This window comes from Phyllostomus discolor, chromosome 2 (assembly GCF_004126475.2).
Source record: "Phyllostomus discolor isolate MPI-MPIP mPhyDis1 chromosome 2, mPhyDis1.pri.v3, whole genome shotgun sequence".
In the NCBI taxonomy this organism is placed as follows: Eukaryota; Metazoa; Chordata; class Mammalia; order Chiroptera; family Phyllostomidae; genus Phyllostomus; species Phyllostomus discolor.
The window spans coordinates 105,078,111-105,095,299 of NC_040904.2; the positions used below are offsets into that span (position 1 = coordinate 105,078,111).

At 37.6% G+C, this 17,189-nt stretch overlaps 2 protein-coding genes across 17 annotated transcripts in view; one reads left to right on the top strand and one right to left on the bottom strand.

Moving 5' to 3' along the window:
• The window catches only part of IQCG (IQ motif containing G), a 100,568-nt gene extending 97,971 nt beyond the window's left edge, over positions 1 to 2,597 (top strand). For all 5 annotated transcript variants that reach the window (XM_028505015.2, XM_036018238.1, XM_036018240.1 and 2 more), the window contains 2 exons: positions 658 to 759; positions 2,155 to 2,597. In XM_028505015.2, coding sequence (XP_028360816.1) covers positions 658 to 759; positions 2,155 to 2,283 — 231 coding nt within the window. In that variant the 3' untranslated portion in view covers positions 2,284 to 2,597. The remainder of the gene's footprint in view (positions 1 to 657; positions 760 to 2,154) is intronic.
• Positions 2,598 to 3,565: 968 nt separating this feature from the next.
• Positions 3,566 to 17,189, bottom strand: part of LRCH3 (leucine rich repeats and calponin homology domain containing 3) — a 135,794-nt gene continuing 122,170 nt past the window's right edge. For 8 of the 12 annotated variants that reach the window (XM_036018227.1, XM_036018225.1, XM_036018230.1 and 5 more), the window contains 6 exons: positions 17,021 to 17,069; positions 16,271 to 16,378; positions 14,823 to 14,941; positions 14,140 to 14,277; positions 13,160 to 13,237; positions 6,788 to 9,616 (listed from right to left, as the gene is read on the bottom strand). In XM_036018227.1, coding sequence (XP_035874120.1) covers positions 9,416 to 9,616; positions 13,160 to 13,237; positions 14,140 to 14,277; positions 14,823 to 14,941; positions 16,271 to 16,378; positions 17,021 to 17,069 — 693 coding nt within the window. In that variant the 3' untranslated portion in view covers positions 6,788 to 9,415. Of the gene's footprint in view, positions 6,619 to 6,787; positions 9,617 to 13,159; positions 13,238 to 14,139; positions 14,278 to 14,822; positions 14,942 to 16,270; positions 16,379 to 17,020; positions 17,070 to 17,189 lie in introns of those variants that run through there. The other 4 variants (XM_028504635.2, XM_028504636.2, XM_036018234.1 and 1 more) reach the window with 3 other exon arrangements.

A 17,189-nucleotide genomic window follows, 5' to 3' on the forward strand; every position in this document is an offset into this window, starting at 1 on the left:
TGTTGTTATTTCTACTTTATGGTCTCTGAAGACAATTAGTAAATTATGATTTCCCAAATGTTTCTGATTATGGCTTTATCCTTGAATGGACTTCCCAAATTTCTCTTTTAAAAGATGGCTACTATCTGATGTGTACATTCTATCACAGCTTCTAAAAAAATTACATTATTTTGAGGCCATTAATCACAGCATTAATTAGTATTTTATTTTTATGAAATATTTTTAAGATTTTATTTTTTTTATAGGGAAGAGGAGGGATGGAGAAAAAGAGGGAGAAAAACATTGATGTGAGAATCACCAATTGGCTGCTTCTCACATGCACCCTGACCCGGGACGGAACCTGCAACCCAGGCATGCGCCCTGAAATAAACGGGTGACCCTTTGCTTTGTGGAGTGGCATCCAACCAACTGAGCCACACCGCTCAGGGCTTTATGAAATATTTTAAAGCAAATTTGAATTATTTAAGTGGAAACAAACTTGGGAACAATTCCAAAGTTAATACATGAATATTTATAAGATAGAAATCCAGTTTTTTTCCCCTGTGGTTTATCTTTAGATTTGGCGTGCTTTATTTTAAAATTTTTATTGAAATTGCAGTGCTGGCTGGCCACAGCTTAGTCAAGATCCTTTAACACGATTAATGTCTACTTTTGCAGATAAGAGAGTATGAACAGGTCATCATTGAAGATCGTATGGAAAAGGAGAAGAATAGGAAGAATGTAGAACAGGCACTCCTGGAATTAAAGAGCATCATAAAGGTAGAAAGCCATAGTTGGCATCTTGGGACTCCTTTAATTCTATAGCTGGTGTAACACTGAGGGATGCAAAGTACCTCTCATTTATTATCAAATACAGAACAGGAGATCTGTGAGGAAACATGCCCTTTGTTATTACTGTAATTTGCCAACACAGTCCAGTGGTGCAGAGAGACAGTTAACAGAAAAAGACACGCCCCCAACTCTTAATTGGGGGGGGGGGGCGGGGGAAAGAGGCAGCTAGCGGTGGAAGCAGAACATAGAATTTGTGCCCAGAGGTCAAATTTAAGGATACTATTTTTAACAAGAATAGCTCTTGAAAGAGTTCTAATATCCTACTGCTTTTGAAAATACAACTTAAACGTTAGCTCAGGCTATCTGCTAGATTCTGATAAAAGCCATTTAAAAAAAAAGAAGGTAGAAGGGATTAAGTTTAGAAAAGAGGTATTTTAGTTTTACATGAACTTCTATAGGTAAGGAATTATTGACCTGGCAGGTCAGATTCTAGGAACTATCAAGCAAAAATAACATCAACTGAACAGAAACTGTTGTTTTGAGGATTGTCCTCATCTCTGAAAGAGATCTGCTGAGATCAAATGTATACACAGACTGTAGTTTGGTTTGGGATGTTTATTAGGGGTGAATTAAGAAAGTAAGCTTTAAAGTACATTCAGGACCAGATATCTGGATCCAAACTTTAGCTTTCCATTAGGAGTCAGATATAGTTAGCAAGTATTTATTGAACTCCTCTGGTGTTTTTTATTTGCCAGGATTCCTCGACTGAGAGCAAAAGTCTAAGAACTGAAGACCACCTTTCTTTTCTTTTCTTTTCACTAGTGGGTTTGCTTCCAGTCTTTAGGGCTTAGTGTGATTTTAAGGTAACCCGGACTGTATTTAGATCAGTTGTGTCTAATGACTAAGATATTCAAGGTTGCTATCTAAAGCTTGGTTTTTGAAAATAGGAGTACTGATCCTTTAATCAGTCATTCAAGATACGAAGTGCACCAGGGAGTCTGTGGAAGTAATCTAGATTATCTGCACAGTCTTGACTGAATGCTTGCTTCTGCATGGGGCCAGGGTAACTCATACCTCTTTTGGATCCAATGGTTGTTAGATATGGGAAAGGATGTTCATAAAGAGCAGAAGTACAAGGGAGTCAGGCTTCTAAATATAAAAGAAAGATTCCTGTTTTGTTTTTTTTTTGTATTTCCTGAAAACTTCAGAGTCCGAGCCTTAAGCCCTGCACAACTGTGAACACTGCTGTAGGGAGAGCATGCCACCACGTGTTGGTCCATTCTTTGGAAAGGTTACTTTATCAGAAACCAGTTCCCTTACGTAGAAAGAATGCAGCTTGTCAGGCATACTGTAAACTGTACTTACTCCCCGTCTCTCTTCCAGCTCCAGGCCTGGTGGCGAGGCACTATAGTACGGAATGAAATTGGTAGTTTCAGTATGCCTAAGAAGGATAAAGATGACGGCAAGGATTCAAAAGGTAAAGACAAGGACAAGCGGAGAGGCAAGAAATAGTGACCAAGGATCTTCTGTCTTCTAGTATTCTGGAGATGGGAAGGATTTGAATGGAATGAGAGATCTTTTATCATCACTTGTCTACAGGTTGTTTCTTATTTGGATATTCCCAGGTGCGGCCTTGTTATTTCATTTTGCCCGTCATATTAATTTTCAGACCCCAAACTAGGATTATATGATTAAGGGCTTTTTCATATTTTGAAAAAATTTTGCTGGGAAGAAGTATATCTAGGAGCCTTGTGAAGATTCCTCCTGCTCTTTCTTACAAAAAACTTCCTAACAGTGACACATTAAAGCTTCTGTAATTCCTGTAATACGTCTCTGATTCTGATTTTATTTGGTCAATAGTGAAAAAACTCTTATGAACAAAAGTGAAGTGTCCAGTAGGAAGTACAAGATAACATTTATAAAGTGTCCAGTGTAATATACATATACAGTGAAGTTTTATTAAAGGTTGGTTCTTCCCTGTTTTAGATGATCATTTCAGTGTTTTTACTGGGGATTGGTGGTGGCATGGAATGTACACCTTATAAGCTGCGTCAGCTCCTTTTCTGGGAACTAGGTAGGAATATAAATTATAACTACGAGAGAAATGAGATTTTAGGATAACCCACACAAGGTAAACATGGGGGACACTGGTCCACTGGAAGACTAGTTTGGAGATATTCTTTTAAAGATGTTATTTATTTTCAGAGAGAGGGAAAGGGAGGGAGAAAAAGAGGGAAAGAAACACTGATCGGCTGCCTTTCATTGTCCCCAACTGGGGACCCTTTGGTTTGCAGGACACCCAACCCACAGAACCACACGTGTTAGAGTTGGAAGTATTTTCTAAAATGATACACTAGGGTCTATACCTTCTTTGCTTACTCAACAATTCTCACCATATGGGCTGTTGAGTAAAGGAGATGAGGCATGTGAAAATACCCAGCCTGTGCCCTGATGGTTGGTTCCTTCTCCCTATGCCCCTGTAAAAGAATGTGCCTGCTGGGTCTTTCTAGCTTTACTTAATCAAAACAGAGTATCTTGGGATGCTAAAGGTTTTCCAATGGCACAGCTGGTAGTTTCTGAGAGGAAAACTGTCCTGAAGTGTCACACGTATTTCATGTACTAATAAGCCTTGTATCTAACTCCAATACGGGGTACTGCGGACAGCTGTACTTCCTTTAAAAAGTACGTTTTGATCAAGGGCTTATTATGAGGACTCAGTTTCTACTGATCTGATGTTCCTTTGGGGAATTAGATACTCTTTCATTTTTGCCAAGAAAACTATGCTTTAAATATGAACATTTTCAAACCAGGCTTTATTTCACGCTATTGAAGTGTTGGCTTTTATCTTAATGTCAAGTGTAAGGAGGCAAAAACGCAATTTAAAATAACATACATGATATTGACATATTTATACATACAACTTATGTATCATATTTACAGACATACAAACATAGGACATTTCACAAATCATTTACTAATTACATGTTTACAACATTTTCAGAAAATGAATCCGCTATAAACCATTTCACTGCAATGTGTATATAACAAGGTCTGTAAATATCCATGTTTTCCTTCATTTCTATAACCATTTAAGTGCTTGGGTTTTAAAAATTCATCATACTCATCAGCATAGTCATACACTATTATTAGTCACTGCTGATCAAGTAAGAGAAATCAGATTCCTTGATTAGGCCTAAGGCTGTATTTAAAAAAGCTATTAAAGAAAGTGACCTACTAAGAAGCTTCCTATTCTGTTCTAGCCAAATACAAAGGCCCCTCCTCCCATGAGTTGTTTCCAGAGAAACATGGTTTGAAAGCCCAGAAACCTGCTGACTGACTACCTATCTCTGCAGCTGGCAGGCAGGGGCCCTGGCGGGGGAGCACACAGCCTTGTCCTCCTTCACACTCTGCACTGGGGAGGCTGCTGCTTCAGCAGGAAGCTCCTCCATAAATGTTAGGTGGAGCTGTTACCAAGTCATCTGCATCTTACATGGAGTCTAGCAAGGCTAAATGTTAAACCTTCTTTTCAGTTAAACAAAGGTACAACTTAAAAAATTGCACATTACTAAAGGCAACTGATTTTTGTTGACATGTAAATTATACCTCAATAAAGTTTAAAAAAAATTGAAACAACGAAAACAAAGGTACAAACATTGAATACAAAAAAATTTCCAACAAAACCATCGTGTTTTTGTATCTTAACAAATTCAATATAGTCAATATTTTCCTTTTATTATCAACCAAAACTGCACACAATTTTTTTCTAGCAATTCAAATATAAATATGAATTAGTCTGATAAAAATTCATTAATAAAGTATCATGCTATATGTAAAATGTGAAGTAAGTTGAAATTTCCATTTACTCCTCGAGGAAAATTAGTTGCAAGTGTTCTGAATGTTGCATTATATATGTCTTCTGGGATTATTCCTTGCATTCTAGGTGACAAGAGTCCTGTCCTTTGCTCAGTTCCATTCAAATAGCTGTCTATAATTTGGAGACTGTACTGAAGTTTAATGCTGACTAGAAGGAAAAAATACCTATAGTTTAAAAATACACACAGTAAATTCTAAGCAAGTCTATGATTAGTGGGTGTGTTTGGAACTGTAAATACAATGGGTCTGACTCCAAGCCCTTAAAAGACATTTTACTTCTGTTCTGTGAGGACCCTGAAACATTGGGCTCTGAGTGCAGATGTTTTGTGTTACATAATTTTAAATGTGGACAAGTGGTAATGTTGTGATGAACTTGTTTCCTTGTGAGAACAAGGGGAGAATATTATTTTAATCAGATACTCAACTTTTATCCAAAGTTACTTTTAGATGCTACATTTACATGATAGAAAGAGCAAGAACATTATGCTCAAATGCATGTGTTGGTAAAGGAAACCCAGAACAGTTAACAGGAAAAAGCCTAGATAACTAGCATCTTCACTAACTCTACTTGCTTCGTTTATAAAGGCAGTGAGTACCAAAACACATCACTGACAACTGAAGGGGATCAAAATACAAGAAAGACCCAAGTGGCCTGAACTTCTTGTCTCCCCACATGGCTTAGATAAAGGCTCCTGGCTTTGTGTTTTGCGTTGCGGGAGACCTTGGGCCCTTTTATTCCACCCACAATTGAGTAAACATGCTAGTGGTGGAGCTAGATGAAAAGACAGCAAGCCATTTTTAAGATGCCACAAGTGCTTTAATTCAGCCACGGGAACTGGCAGTTACCTGAAAGAAATATAAGATTCTTGGCTTTTCCTTTATCACTTTTGCTTTGTTTTTATAATCTTCCATTAGTTAGGGAGCTGGAAGTGCACAGCTCTGATTGGAAGGTGTTGACAGGTCCAGGTATCCTGGGAGCGGCATGGGGGCGGAAAGGGTGGGGGTTCAGTGAAGTCCATGCACATGATGCTGAGCAGTGCCTTTCACTAGCCTGAGGATCCGGAACCCTCTTCTAAGTGTGACAGGCTGGAGTTGCGGGTGGGGAGGTTAGGACAATGGCCTTAGTACAATTGTATTTGTTTCACTGTTTCATTATGCAAAATCCAGACCTTCTACATTGTAGATCTGGACAAAAGATTTTTTGTTCAAAAACCCCCAGTTCTATGTTATTGTTTTGCCTTGGACAGAACTGTCCAAGTCGTCATAATATAGTTTTTCATTTTAAATATGTCTGAAAAACAGTGGAGTCGCCACTCCCCCAAATCATACAAACATCTAGTTGGGAACAGTCGTCTCCATTATGTGAAATACCTGGAATGTCTGTGGAAAATGCAGACAACCAGGCTTCACACTGGACCCTACTGAATGAGAAGCTGTATTTTAACAAATGCTCCAGGACATTCTATCGAACAATCAAGTTTAGACACCAGTTGACTCTACAGGTCTTGGAAACATGTAAACAGAATAGCATGTCCGTGCCTTCAGAAGAGCTAAATATCCTTCTGAGATCTTTCTGGTATGTGGGGAAAAGCCTACTCTCTGGGAAAGCACTGCCCATGTAAGGTTAGGTTCTCAGTAATGACAGGACTCAGTTTTATTTGTGAAAACCATGTCTTCAAAACAATTCAATGGAAATGTATATAACCTCCCCTAAAATGGAGAAATAAAGCAAAATATTCCTGTTAGGAATCATGGAAACAGTCCCTTTACCCAGATGGCGGGCAGCAGCAATCACGTTGTCCTGTTCCGTTTTGGCCAGGCCAGTGCCCAACGTGCTGGAAGTCCTTACACAGCAGGCTGCTGCTGCTGCTGCTGCTGCTTGGGTGGGGCAAGTTCCAGGAGAGCCTGGACCGTCACTGCAACCTGGCTCAAACCTTTCTCTTCTAAAATGTGGAGAGGCAAACATAATTGCTCCTGAAATGGGATAATGTGACATAAAAACAAACACAAGAGAACATAGGATGAACATCGCAGAACTGAAAAGAAAAAATACCCATCTCTTCTCCCCCTTATAATAATAAACTGAGATACGAAAAGTCAGTACCTGGGAAACTGACCTCTGTTAATATGAATTACACAGAGATGATATCTGACAGTATCACTTTATTAATATAACCAAAAGTACATACAGACCATTTTGAAAAGTGGAAAATGGACAGGTTAGATACACTTACACATACAACAGAGGATAAACAGAATACTATGGAGGGAAAGCAACATTGTTCATTCCTGATAAATAAAAGCAATGCAGATCAGTACGGTGAAAACAGAAAAAGTTATACATTATTCTAGATAGATGGCTCCAGCCTGAAAAGAGGTAACACGGTAGGAGAAAGCACTTTGGAAATTACATACCCTAGGAATGCAAGATTGTTTCGTGCCATCCCCACACTGCACCGGACAGGGAGGCCTGCCCTGTGACGGAAAAGCAGGGCTCTCCCACTCTGAGCCCCGGTACTGGGCAGGGGTCATGGGAGGAAACTGAAGTGTATTCTTAAGATTTAGATGTATTTGAGAAACTTTCCCCTACCTTGGATAATTCATGGAAAGACCGGTTTGAATTAGTTAAAAACCTGAATTATATAAAAAAAAAGAAACTGTATTTGAAAGAGTAAAGTATTTCATATCCTGCTGGTATTTAATGAATAAATTATACTGGAAAATTATGATGTGAGCTTAGGAATAACCTATGATGTGAGCTTAGGAATAACCTAATTGCCATGTATTTAAAAACCGTTTACATGTTTGCTTAAGGAAGTTAAATACTTCTATCTTGTTTATCTCATTAATTTGTTTGGTCGATCCTTTCTTGTAAGAGAAAAGGGCATATGTTAAGAATATAACACCTGCCACTGGTTTTTCTATTAAGACTAAATATTCAGAAGAGATTGCTCTCACAAAGGACAAAGGGGAATTCTGGTTTTATTAAAAAAAAACTATACATATTACATAAGATAACTGGATTTTTCTCAGCTTTTCATTGAAAAGCACTTACTATATTATTAGGAAGACTCACAAAATAAGTTGCAATAAAAAAATATACCAAGTGTTTATTTTGAGCAGTTACTGGTCCTTATACTTGTTTCTTTTTAAAAAATACTTATCTAATAAAACAAGGTAACTGCTGTCTTTTGCTCTTACAAAACTGTCAACTTTGTAAGTTGAGTGTAATCGCAAGTAAGGGTTAATTACACTTAAAATGAACTGTCAGGGTGCTTTGCTCCTGGAAGAGACCTATTTCTCAGCAGTGCCCTGTGGCCTGTGTGGCCTGTGACTGAGATGTGTCCTCAGAGGCCATGCTTTCCAGATGTATGGTTACCTTCAGCTGCTTAGAGGGAACCTGTGTATTTTGAAAAGAGTGCACAATTACTCCCACAAAACCACACACAAGACAATGTATTTTTTATCAGGTGTTTGTTTAAAGGGACAAGTCTACAAAACGGAAGGATCCCTGACTCAGAAACATGTAAAAAAAAAGCCCCCTCCCCAACCTTGAAAGGCATTATTACTGTATAAAACTAAAGTTTTCAACACAGTGTTCAGTGTTTCAGCATTAACAGTAAACACTTTTTTAATGTGATAACTGTGTCATTTAATATGGAAGAAAATGGAAGCAATCAGGCTGACTTCTACAACAGCATGTTACACACTCCTTCATACTTGTGTTCAGTTGTCCAATTTTGATAACAGAGTTCAGGATCCTGAATGTTCAGAAACACTATTCATGAGAGCTAGAATGTGCAAGTATTAAGGCCAGCGGCTAATATACTAATAAGCAATCTGAAAGCGACAATCATCACTGCCTTGGGTACAGAACACAGACTGCTGCCTAAAACTTTATCTACTACTGTTGATATAATCTCCTCAAAAGCCTATAAAATACAAGTTCGCCTATTAAGATGGTTGAAATGTATTGGTAATTACATACATTACAATTTTAAATTCTCAATAGGATTCCAGAAGTGAAGTTTAGTTATAGATAAACACACAGTAAATCTGGACAGGTGCCTAACCCTGCAAAGTCAGCTCCAGCCCCATTTGCTTGTCATGGACTGAAATGTGCACATCAGGCTCAGAAAAGCAATCTAGAGAACCTATATGACCTTTGGACTGAAAATTCTGATCACATTAACATTTAAAAAATTAAATGACTAGTGCCTTCCAGATGCCCAGAAGGCCAAAAGGGAGATTTCAGGGCACAGTTCAATGCAGGGATTTAGGTGACCATGTGCCCCCCAAACCGGAAAGGGTACGATTCTTTTTCTTAGGAGCAGCTGTTGAAAATGTTCAACAACTTACAATTTCAACACTTAAGGTGTGTTCAGGCATGGAAAAATAGCCAGATGGGAATTTTATTATGTAATTTGAAAATAAAGTTCTTAGTCATATTCTAAGAACAGGCTCAGGATTGTATGAATAGAAATGCGTCAGCACTTAATGAAAACAACACCACGGGCCAGGAGAATAGATGATGAATCACCAGGAGAACACATGCTGGCCTTTTACTCCTTGTTAGTCCTCATAAATGCTCACTAACTAATGCGATAGGCTGCTCGTCTGGACGTGTGAGGAAAGGATTAATCTACTTTATTGGTTTGCTCTCTGCTGGCTAGGAAAAAAGCACCTATGTAAATATTTCTCAACAAAGAAACAAACCTCCTTTACCAAGCACAGGAGTGAGGTGGGAAACCATGGCAATGCAATCTTTCTGCTAGAGGGGGAAGATCCAGTAATAAAGCATACAGAGAGTCAACATTAAAGTACAATAAAATGTCACAAAACCCGAAAGCTGGACAGACAGAGAGACAAAACTGGATTCTTCTGAATGTGCCCCAAGAGAAAGTAGTGTTTCAACAGTTTTCTTAACGCTGAGGTTTAGCTGAAGGATGTCAGAAGGGGAACAAAGATTGTCCTGTCCAAAGTGTGAGCAGGAAAGGAAACAGAAAAACAAAGTCAGTGGATCAGAAATACAGATTTGAGTATAGAATTCAATATGACCGTCTCAATCATATTCAAAGAAACATATAACATTTTTTACTATGATGAATTAAAATGCTGAAAAAATAACAAAGAATTCTCTGTGTACAAAACAGCTGAATAAAACTGGCTGGCTGGTGCCCAGTGTGAACACTCAGGACACAGTGAACAGCCCTGGATGCCGGCTGAGGGCTGTGTGCAGCCTGAGAGCGGTGAGGTCTGCAGGAGGGAACCGCTTTCTCGACGCTCATTCTTTCTTTTTTTCAGAAAGCAAGGACAAAACCTGGGTGCAGGCTGACAGGGAGGTTTTCAAAGCCAGATAAATTGAAAAGGCTCAAAAAGGAGGAAAGCCTAATCATCAGAGAAATTTACTAGCTGGAAGTAAGGTGTACTGGATGATTTGGTGTTCCTCCAAGAATAAAGGCAAACAAACCCATCTTAACCACATCTAGTTCATCAACATGCACAAAGGGAATCTACAGCCACAAGGGGCTCCATAGATCACCCAAACCTTCCAGTTCACAGATTAAGACATTAAATAAATATGTTATTGGACTTGATAATGGGAAAATATTCATCACGTAACATAATTTTAGGACATAAGATACTGCTCTCACCTAGAAATTTTTATCCCCCACTATAGTTTTTTTAATGTAACATATATTTAATAAAAGCACGATAACAAAAATAGCCCTATGTCCAACCTCATCAAAGGTTTTTAATAGTCAACTTTTTTAGTATTTCATTCATAGCTTACCTTGTAAACACTCTAGAAGTTATATTAAGAAAGGAAACTGTTTGCCTTTACACACAGAATCTGATTATTTACAATATTAAATTTCACATTCTACCATTTGATTTTCTTTACAAGTCAGACAGAAAGAATGGCTGGTGGCTTCTAGGTAATTTAGAACACTCAGAAGCAGGGGAGAACCAAGGAGGAAGAAAAGGCATAGATTTTCCCTTTTCTCTTGCAGCAGAGGGCCCTGAGCATGCTGGTTTGAACCTATGAGTTTGTGTATTTGTTCATTTTTCTTCACTCTGTTCAAACCAAGTGACTAATTTTTGTAGCAGAAGTAGCAGCCTAACAGGAACCCCTCTCCAAGAGGCGGCAGTGGTGGTGGTGGTGGGAGAGACGAGGGTGGAGGGCAGAGGAGAGGAAGAGGCGGCCTGTGTGGGGTGTCCATTTCCCCTTTCTGGTGGGTAGGAGGGAGAAGGAGGAAGGATGTGTCAAGAACCCCCATCTCCCCACCTCGTCTTTTTTTTTTTCCTCCTGCCTTCAAACAGCACAGCTCTGACAGGAATAGGGGCAAGCCTGGCCCATAATACATACTGTTAACCATCGCTTGGCAAATACTGAAGCATGGTAAACGCATGCTTTAAGGAACTCTACGTTTGTATTTTGCTGATGGATGGCAGGTACATTCTGAAAGAGTTTCGGTGTACGGACTTTAAATCTGGGACAGATGATGGTTCTGTAAAGCCTAGAGTCTAGGCACCATGACAATAAACACCGGTAAACAGTACTTTTAACCAGTTTGACATAAGCTAATTCTGCTAACGTGTCTTGCTGCTTGGGGCTATTTTTAGCACTCTTCTCTCTTGTGTGCAGTGACTCTTTTCATTCACTCGTATCTTTTTTCTAGTTGCCATTACCATGTGGTGACCAGGCAGGAGCATCTTCAGTAGACAGAAGGGAAGCACTGAATGTTAATATAATATGTACATACGAATATTAGAACTTGTTTGTTAATGTGGAGAAAACGTATGCTATTTGTTTAGACAATTTATTAATGCTCTTTTACTGGCTATATGTTTAAAAATGGTTTATTCTAAAAGAGATGAAGAGCCTTTTACTATAAGATATAAAACTATATGATATAAAAATGAGAAAAAGTTTTTGAATTTGTTCATAGGAACAATAAAGGTCCTTGCTAACTACTACTAAATGTAAATTTCAATTCTTTTATAATTCAGTTTAAAAAAACACAAAAGTGAAAAATACATAGTAGAATCATGATCTATTTAATAAAAGAAGAAAAAAACCTTGGGAATTCACACTGTCTAATGAAGGTGCTCTGTGGACTGGGCTCTTTCTCTTCCATTTTGCAACATGTGAAAGAGCTGAAAGAGAAAACTACTCATTGGTCTTATGATGCTCTGAGCTCCTCAACTCAGGGCTGGTTAAGAGACAGCAGGGGTGAACGGGATAAAGAGAGAGGCAACACTGCTGTGACAGCTGTCAGGACAGGGCTTGGCTTCAGGAGAAACAGTGTCGTTGCTGGGCCCAGGGCCAGTACCAGGTCCCTCACAGCTAACTAAGAAGGAGACAGAAGATTCATGTTCTTCTTCTTGAAGGTTGGACAAAATATGATGACAGGAACTGTAATGGTTGTGATTAATGAAAAAAATATCAAATGTCACCAAATTATTTCTTTAAATTTGATTTCATTAAATATAATATTTCTTAAGCATACCAAAGGTACCATTCTTGTTAGTTTAACAGAATTGTTTTTTTTAAAAGGCTAAATGAATAAAAAGTGTAACAAGTTCATGTCCCTTAATTACATCTATAAAGTTTAATTTTCTGTACTACTAAAGTGCAATAAAGTTGTAACTGAAGGAGCTGGAGGAAATAAATCCTGTTCAACAGCAGGACAAGTGCCTAGAAATGGCCTTTTGGGTGGTAAATTCCAAAGTATTAGAGCTTGGAGGGAATACCGGGGACATCTGAACACAGTTGGTTATGTAGTCACAATATCGTCCCAGTGTCTGTGCGTTTGGACAACATAGTATCTTTATGTAGGTGTGAACAGTAGAGGAACCTGGGTGAAGTGCAGACAATAATTCTCTGTGATATATGTTTTTAAAAGATTTTATTTATTTGTTTTTAGAGACAGGAGGGAGGAGGGAGAAAGAGAGGGAGAGAAACATCTATCAGCTGCCTCTCTTGTGCCCACAACCCAGGCATGTGCCCTGACCCAGGATAGAACTGGTGACCCTTTGGTTTGCAGGACGATGCCCAACCCACTAAGCCACAGCAGTCAGGGCCTCTGTGATATTTTTGCACCATTTCTCTAAATCTAAAATTATTTCAAAGTAAACATGTAAAAAAAGTATTAAAGCAAGTGTTAAAAACCCTGAAACCAACTGAAGCATTCTCAATCTGAGATGTACTTATTTTGAATCACAGACTCTACTATATATAAAGATGTATTACTACAAGTCAAACAGTACGTGGGGATGTTTAAGAAAATATCAGAATACCTATTTTGATTACTTAGCATGAATTATTACAATATATTTAAATTTATATGTGTTTGGTTTCTTTGCTTGGTCCTTGCAAATAATTATGAAAACTGCTCAAAAGTATATTGATTGAATCTAGTAACACAAAATCATGTTGCATTTCTGGAATGTTTTAGGAAAATAACACCCAAGTCTACTTAGGCAATATAAAAAATTATAAATTTATTACCTGAGGTACACCAATTTTTCTGCAGGCTTCTAGGAAATTCTCCACATTTCGCCTGCATTTTGCCATTGTTAATTTAGGCTGCAAAGGAAGAAAAACATGGTGTTACTAGCAAAGTCTTAAAAATTTTGCTAACTTTAAAAATATTCTTGCCAATTGCTTTATAAACTCAAAGTTCTAGATCACACCATTGGCAAACTCATTCTTTTTCTATTTTTTAAAAATTGATTTTAGAGAGAAAGGGAAAAAGAGGAGAGGGAGAGAGAGAAACATCCATTTGTTGTTCTACTCATTCACACATTCACTGGTTGCTCCTTACATGCACCCTGACCAGAGAGCGAACCTGCAACCCTGGCGTATTTAGGACAACACTCCAACCAACCAGGCTATCCAGCCAGGACAGCAAATTTTCTCTTAAAATATCAGATAATAAGTATTTAAATCTTGGGGGGCCATATGATCTTTTGCAACTAACTACTCCATTCTGCTAAGAACCTGAAAGCAACATAGGTAATATATAAACAAGTGGGACTGTGTTCCAATAAAATTTTATTTACAAAAATAGGTGTTGGCCTTAGGCTTACCTCTCTAACTACATCTCCTGCCATTTACACCCACACATTGTGTATGATCTGTTCTGAACAACTTTAAAATCCTTGAATGTGCCATGATCTTCCTTCTCTTTCAAATTTAGCAATACTATGTCAGAATTCCTACAATTTTACCTCTTGTGGGAAGGCTTTCCTGAACTCTCCAGGCAGGATTAAGTGGTCCATTTCTTGTATTCCTATAGCAATCTCTTACACACCTCCCTTGTAACATTTACCACACTGCTATCAGTCATTATTTACGTGCTTATTTTTTCTCTAGTAGAAGTGAAGGGAAGGCAGGGAATGCAATGTTCATGTCTGTATCTCTACCATTCTGCACAATGCCTGCTATCACACTTAATAAGCTACCGTTTTTTAACATTACACACTTACTACAGCTGGTGAGGGAACATGAATACTCGGGACAGATCGAGGCCGAACGTGATTGGCCAAATGGCAAAGAACAACACCATCAGTTAGAGCTGCTCCAAGATCACAAGGCAGAGATACTTTCAACCGGTACTCAATATGCTAAAAGAACAGAACGTGTAATATACTGCATTAGAAATCAAGATAAAATGCAAATACCAAGTTGACAGTCCCTATTTTAGCCTTTTATCTAAGTCAATAGGTTAAGGAGACTAATTACACATGTGTGGCAACCAAGCCACAGTGGTGCAAAATACAATGAGGAATTCATTTATAATTTTCTGTTAAAAAAAAAAAACAAGGTTGTCTTTCAACTCCAAAATAAAAAATACACTATATATGATATATAATATGTATATGAGCACATACATATAAATTACTGTTACTCTTATAAGAATTCTATACATGAGGCAAAATATTTTTAAAATGAGTAGGACCAAGGATTAAGCTTCACAGAATAACCCATCTCATTCTCCTAGTAAAGAGTTGAAAAAATTTCCTTAACAGCAAAATTTCTTTTACATTCACGATGCAATGGGCACTTCTTAATTTTATTGGAAATTATAAGACATGTAAACAAGTGATTGCAGGATTATGGACTATAAACCAATATCAATGAAAAACTAATTTAAAGATAATATACACACTTTCCGTAGTTGATCTATCGATTCCAGTTCTTCTTCTCTCTGCCTTAAATTCTGTCTTGTTATGGGATCTGTAGAATCAGTAGTAGTTGCAGAAGACGAAAGAAGGGGTGAAGGATGACCTAAAATATATTAATGTGTAAGACAGAAAAGTGATTTGCCAGTGTCAGAAAAATACTTTGATCCACCTGATCACACTTTCCTTGTAAGTATAGCACTTTCTATTTCAGGATTCATGCTTTTAAAAAGATTTTAGTTATGCTAATTTTCAAATATACAAAATCAAAGCAAGAATAGTATTAAAAAAAAAAAAACCAATAAATGTCCATTATGCATTTGGCTCAACCACTTTTGTTTGATTACATCCACTTATAATGTTTTTATTGAAAAAACAACATATGTGTAGAAAATTACACACAAATCATAAGGGAGAAGCACAATAAATTATTTTCGAAAAGTGAACACAACCAGTTCAATAAAAGCAACATTACCAACATCTAGAAGCCTCCTCTCAAGCCCCCTCCCCATCAGTACACAAAGGTTACTTCTGTGTCCTTCCTGACTTCTAACGCCAGGTTAGTTTTGTCCATTTTTGAACTTTTTATAAATGAAACCATATTTATGTACGCATGCTTTTGTGTCTGCTTCTTTTGATCAACATCATGTTTGTAAGATTTGTCCATGTTATGTATATTAATTTGCTCATTTTCATATGATATCCCAATGCATAAATATACCACAATTTTTTATACATTCTATCATTGATAGGTGTTCAGTTTGGGGCTATTATGAATAATGTTGCTATGAATATTTTGTACATATCTTTTTGTATACAGGCATACATATTTCAGAAGGCAGAACTGCTAGTCATAGAACATACAAATGTCTAACACTGGTAGGTAATGTAAAGAGTTTTCCATACTAACTCATAATCCCATCAGCAGTAGGTCTCTGGTTTAATTTTTACATCTCACTGCAAGTGCATCTATCAGTTACATTAAAAGTAGTTTTGGACTTAAAATCTGTGTTTTTAATTTCAGGCAACTTCTTTTGGGACGGGGCACAAATTTGTCATATTAAGTAAAAAAAAAATGAGGCCAAGAGGATGTAAAAAAATTACTGATTCACTTATTTAAGAATACAGAAAACAGCTTTTATTAACAGAAAAATATGAAATAGAGCTCATTATAGAGAGGAGGAGCATTCTCTAAAAGGCTTGAAAGAGAATTTTATCTGTTAAAATACTATAACCTGCTTTTAGGTGGTACAAAGAAACTTTCTAATTAAAACAAATTCAAAGAAGTCTCCTGCTTCAATGTCAGCGAGACTGCAGATAAATGCAGAGTTTAGAGCCTTTGCCAAGGTGACACCTCAGGGTAGAAGTAGGAAAGCATGTAACAGTGTCGTTGTATAAAACCGCCCCTCCTCCACTTTGAGTCACGACCTCCCACCTTTATTTGTTTCTGCTCTGACAGCTGATCGGAAAAGGAAGCTTTCCGGGCGCTGGGCTTGGCTTCTCTGCATAGCAGCAGGAAAAGAGTATGTGGGAAAATGATGAACTAAATTGGCAAAGAAAGAAAGTTAGGTAAAAAGAAACAGAAAATCATTAAATATGTAACAGACATATGTCACCCAAGTTCAATAAATGGAAAATAAAAAATAAAATCAAATATGGCAATGGTATAAAAAGATAATTTTGTTAATATGAACTCTGGTACAGAAAGTAACCCTGTCAGCAGGAAGGCTGCTCGTATGTATTTTTAACTGTCATGTTATTTCTGGTGTATCAGGAAAGGCAGAATGAGTGTTACTGCACTGAATATGGTCTCTTGCAAACACACCTACAGCACTGCTCGCTCATGCTCATTTGTTCATATCAAACTGCTGAATAGTTGAACAACCAGCTGAATTAAAAAGCTGAAAACGTGCAGAAAGTTCCCAATTTTGCATCTGATTTCTCATCTCAGGAAAGGAAGCTACAGGTCTCTGATAGGTAATTTGTCAGCTAGGTGGGTACTTGAAATATTGGGAGGGAAACACCGTGTAAATATGATTGTCTAGCCACTATGCTGTACACCTGAAACTAATACAAAATAACAGCGCATATAAACTGTAACTAAAAAAAAGAAGTACTTTAACAGGAAAATCCTGGTAAAGAATTATAATCTTGATGTGGTGAATTGCACCTCTGTGTCCATTACCTGTTTCTGTTGTAGGTGAACTTGATACAGCATTAGATCTGTCGTCATTCTGTGGAGAAACAGAAAACTAATTGTTATTCGAAAAGAGATACTCTCTGCATTTATGACAACTTTGGGATAATAAAAGAAAAAATCCATGCAACTCTCCTTCAAAATTAAGTCTAGAAAG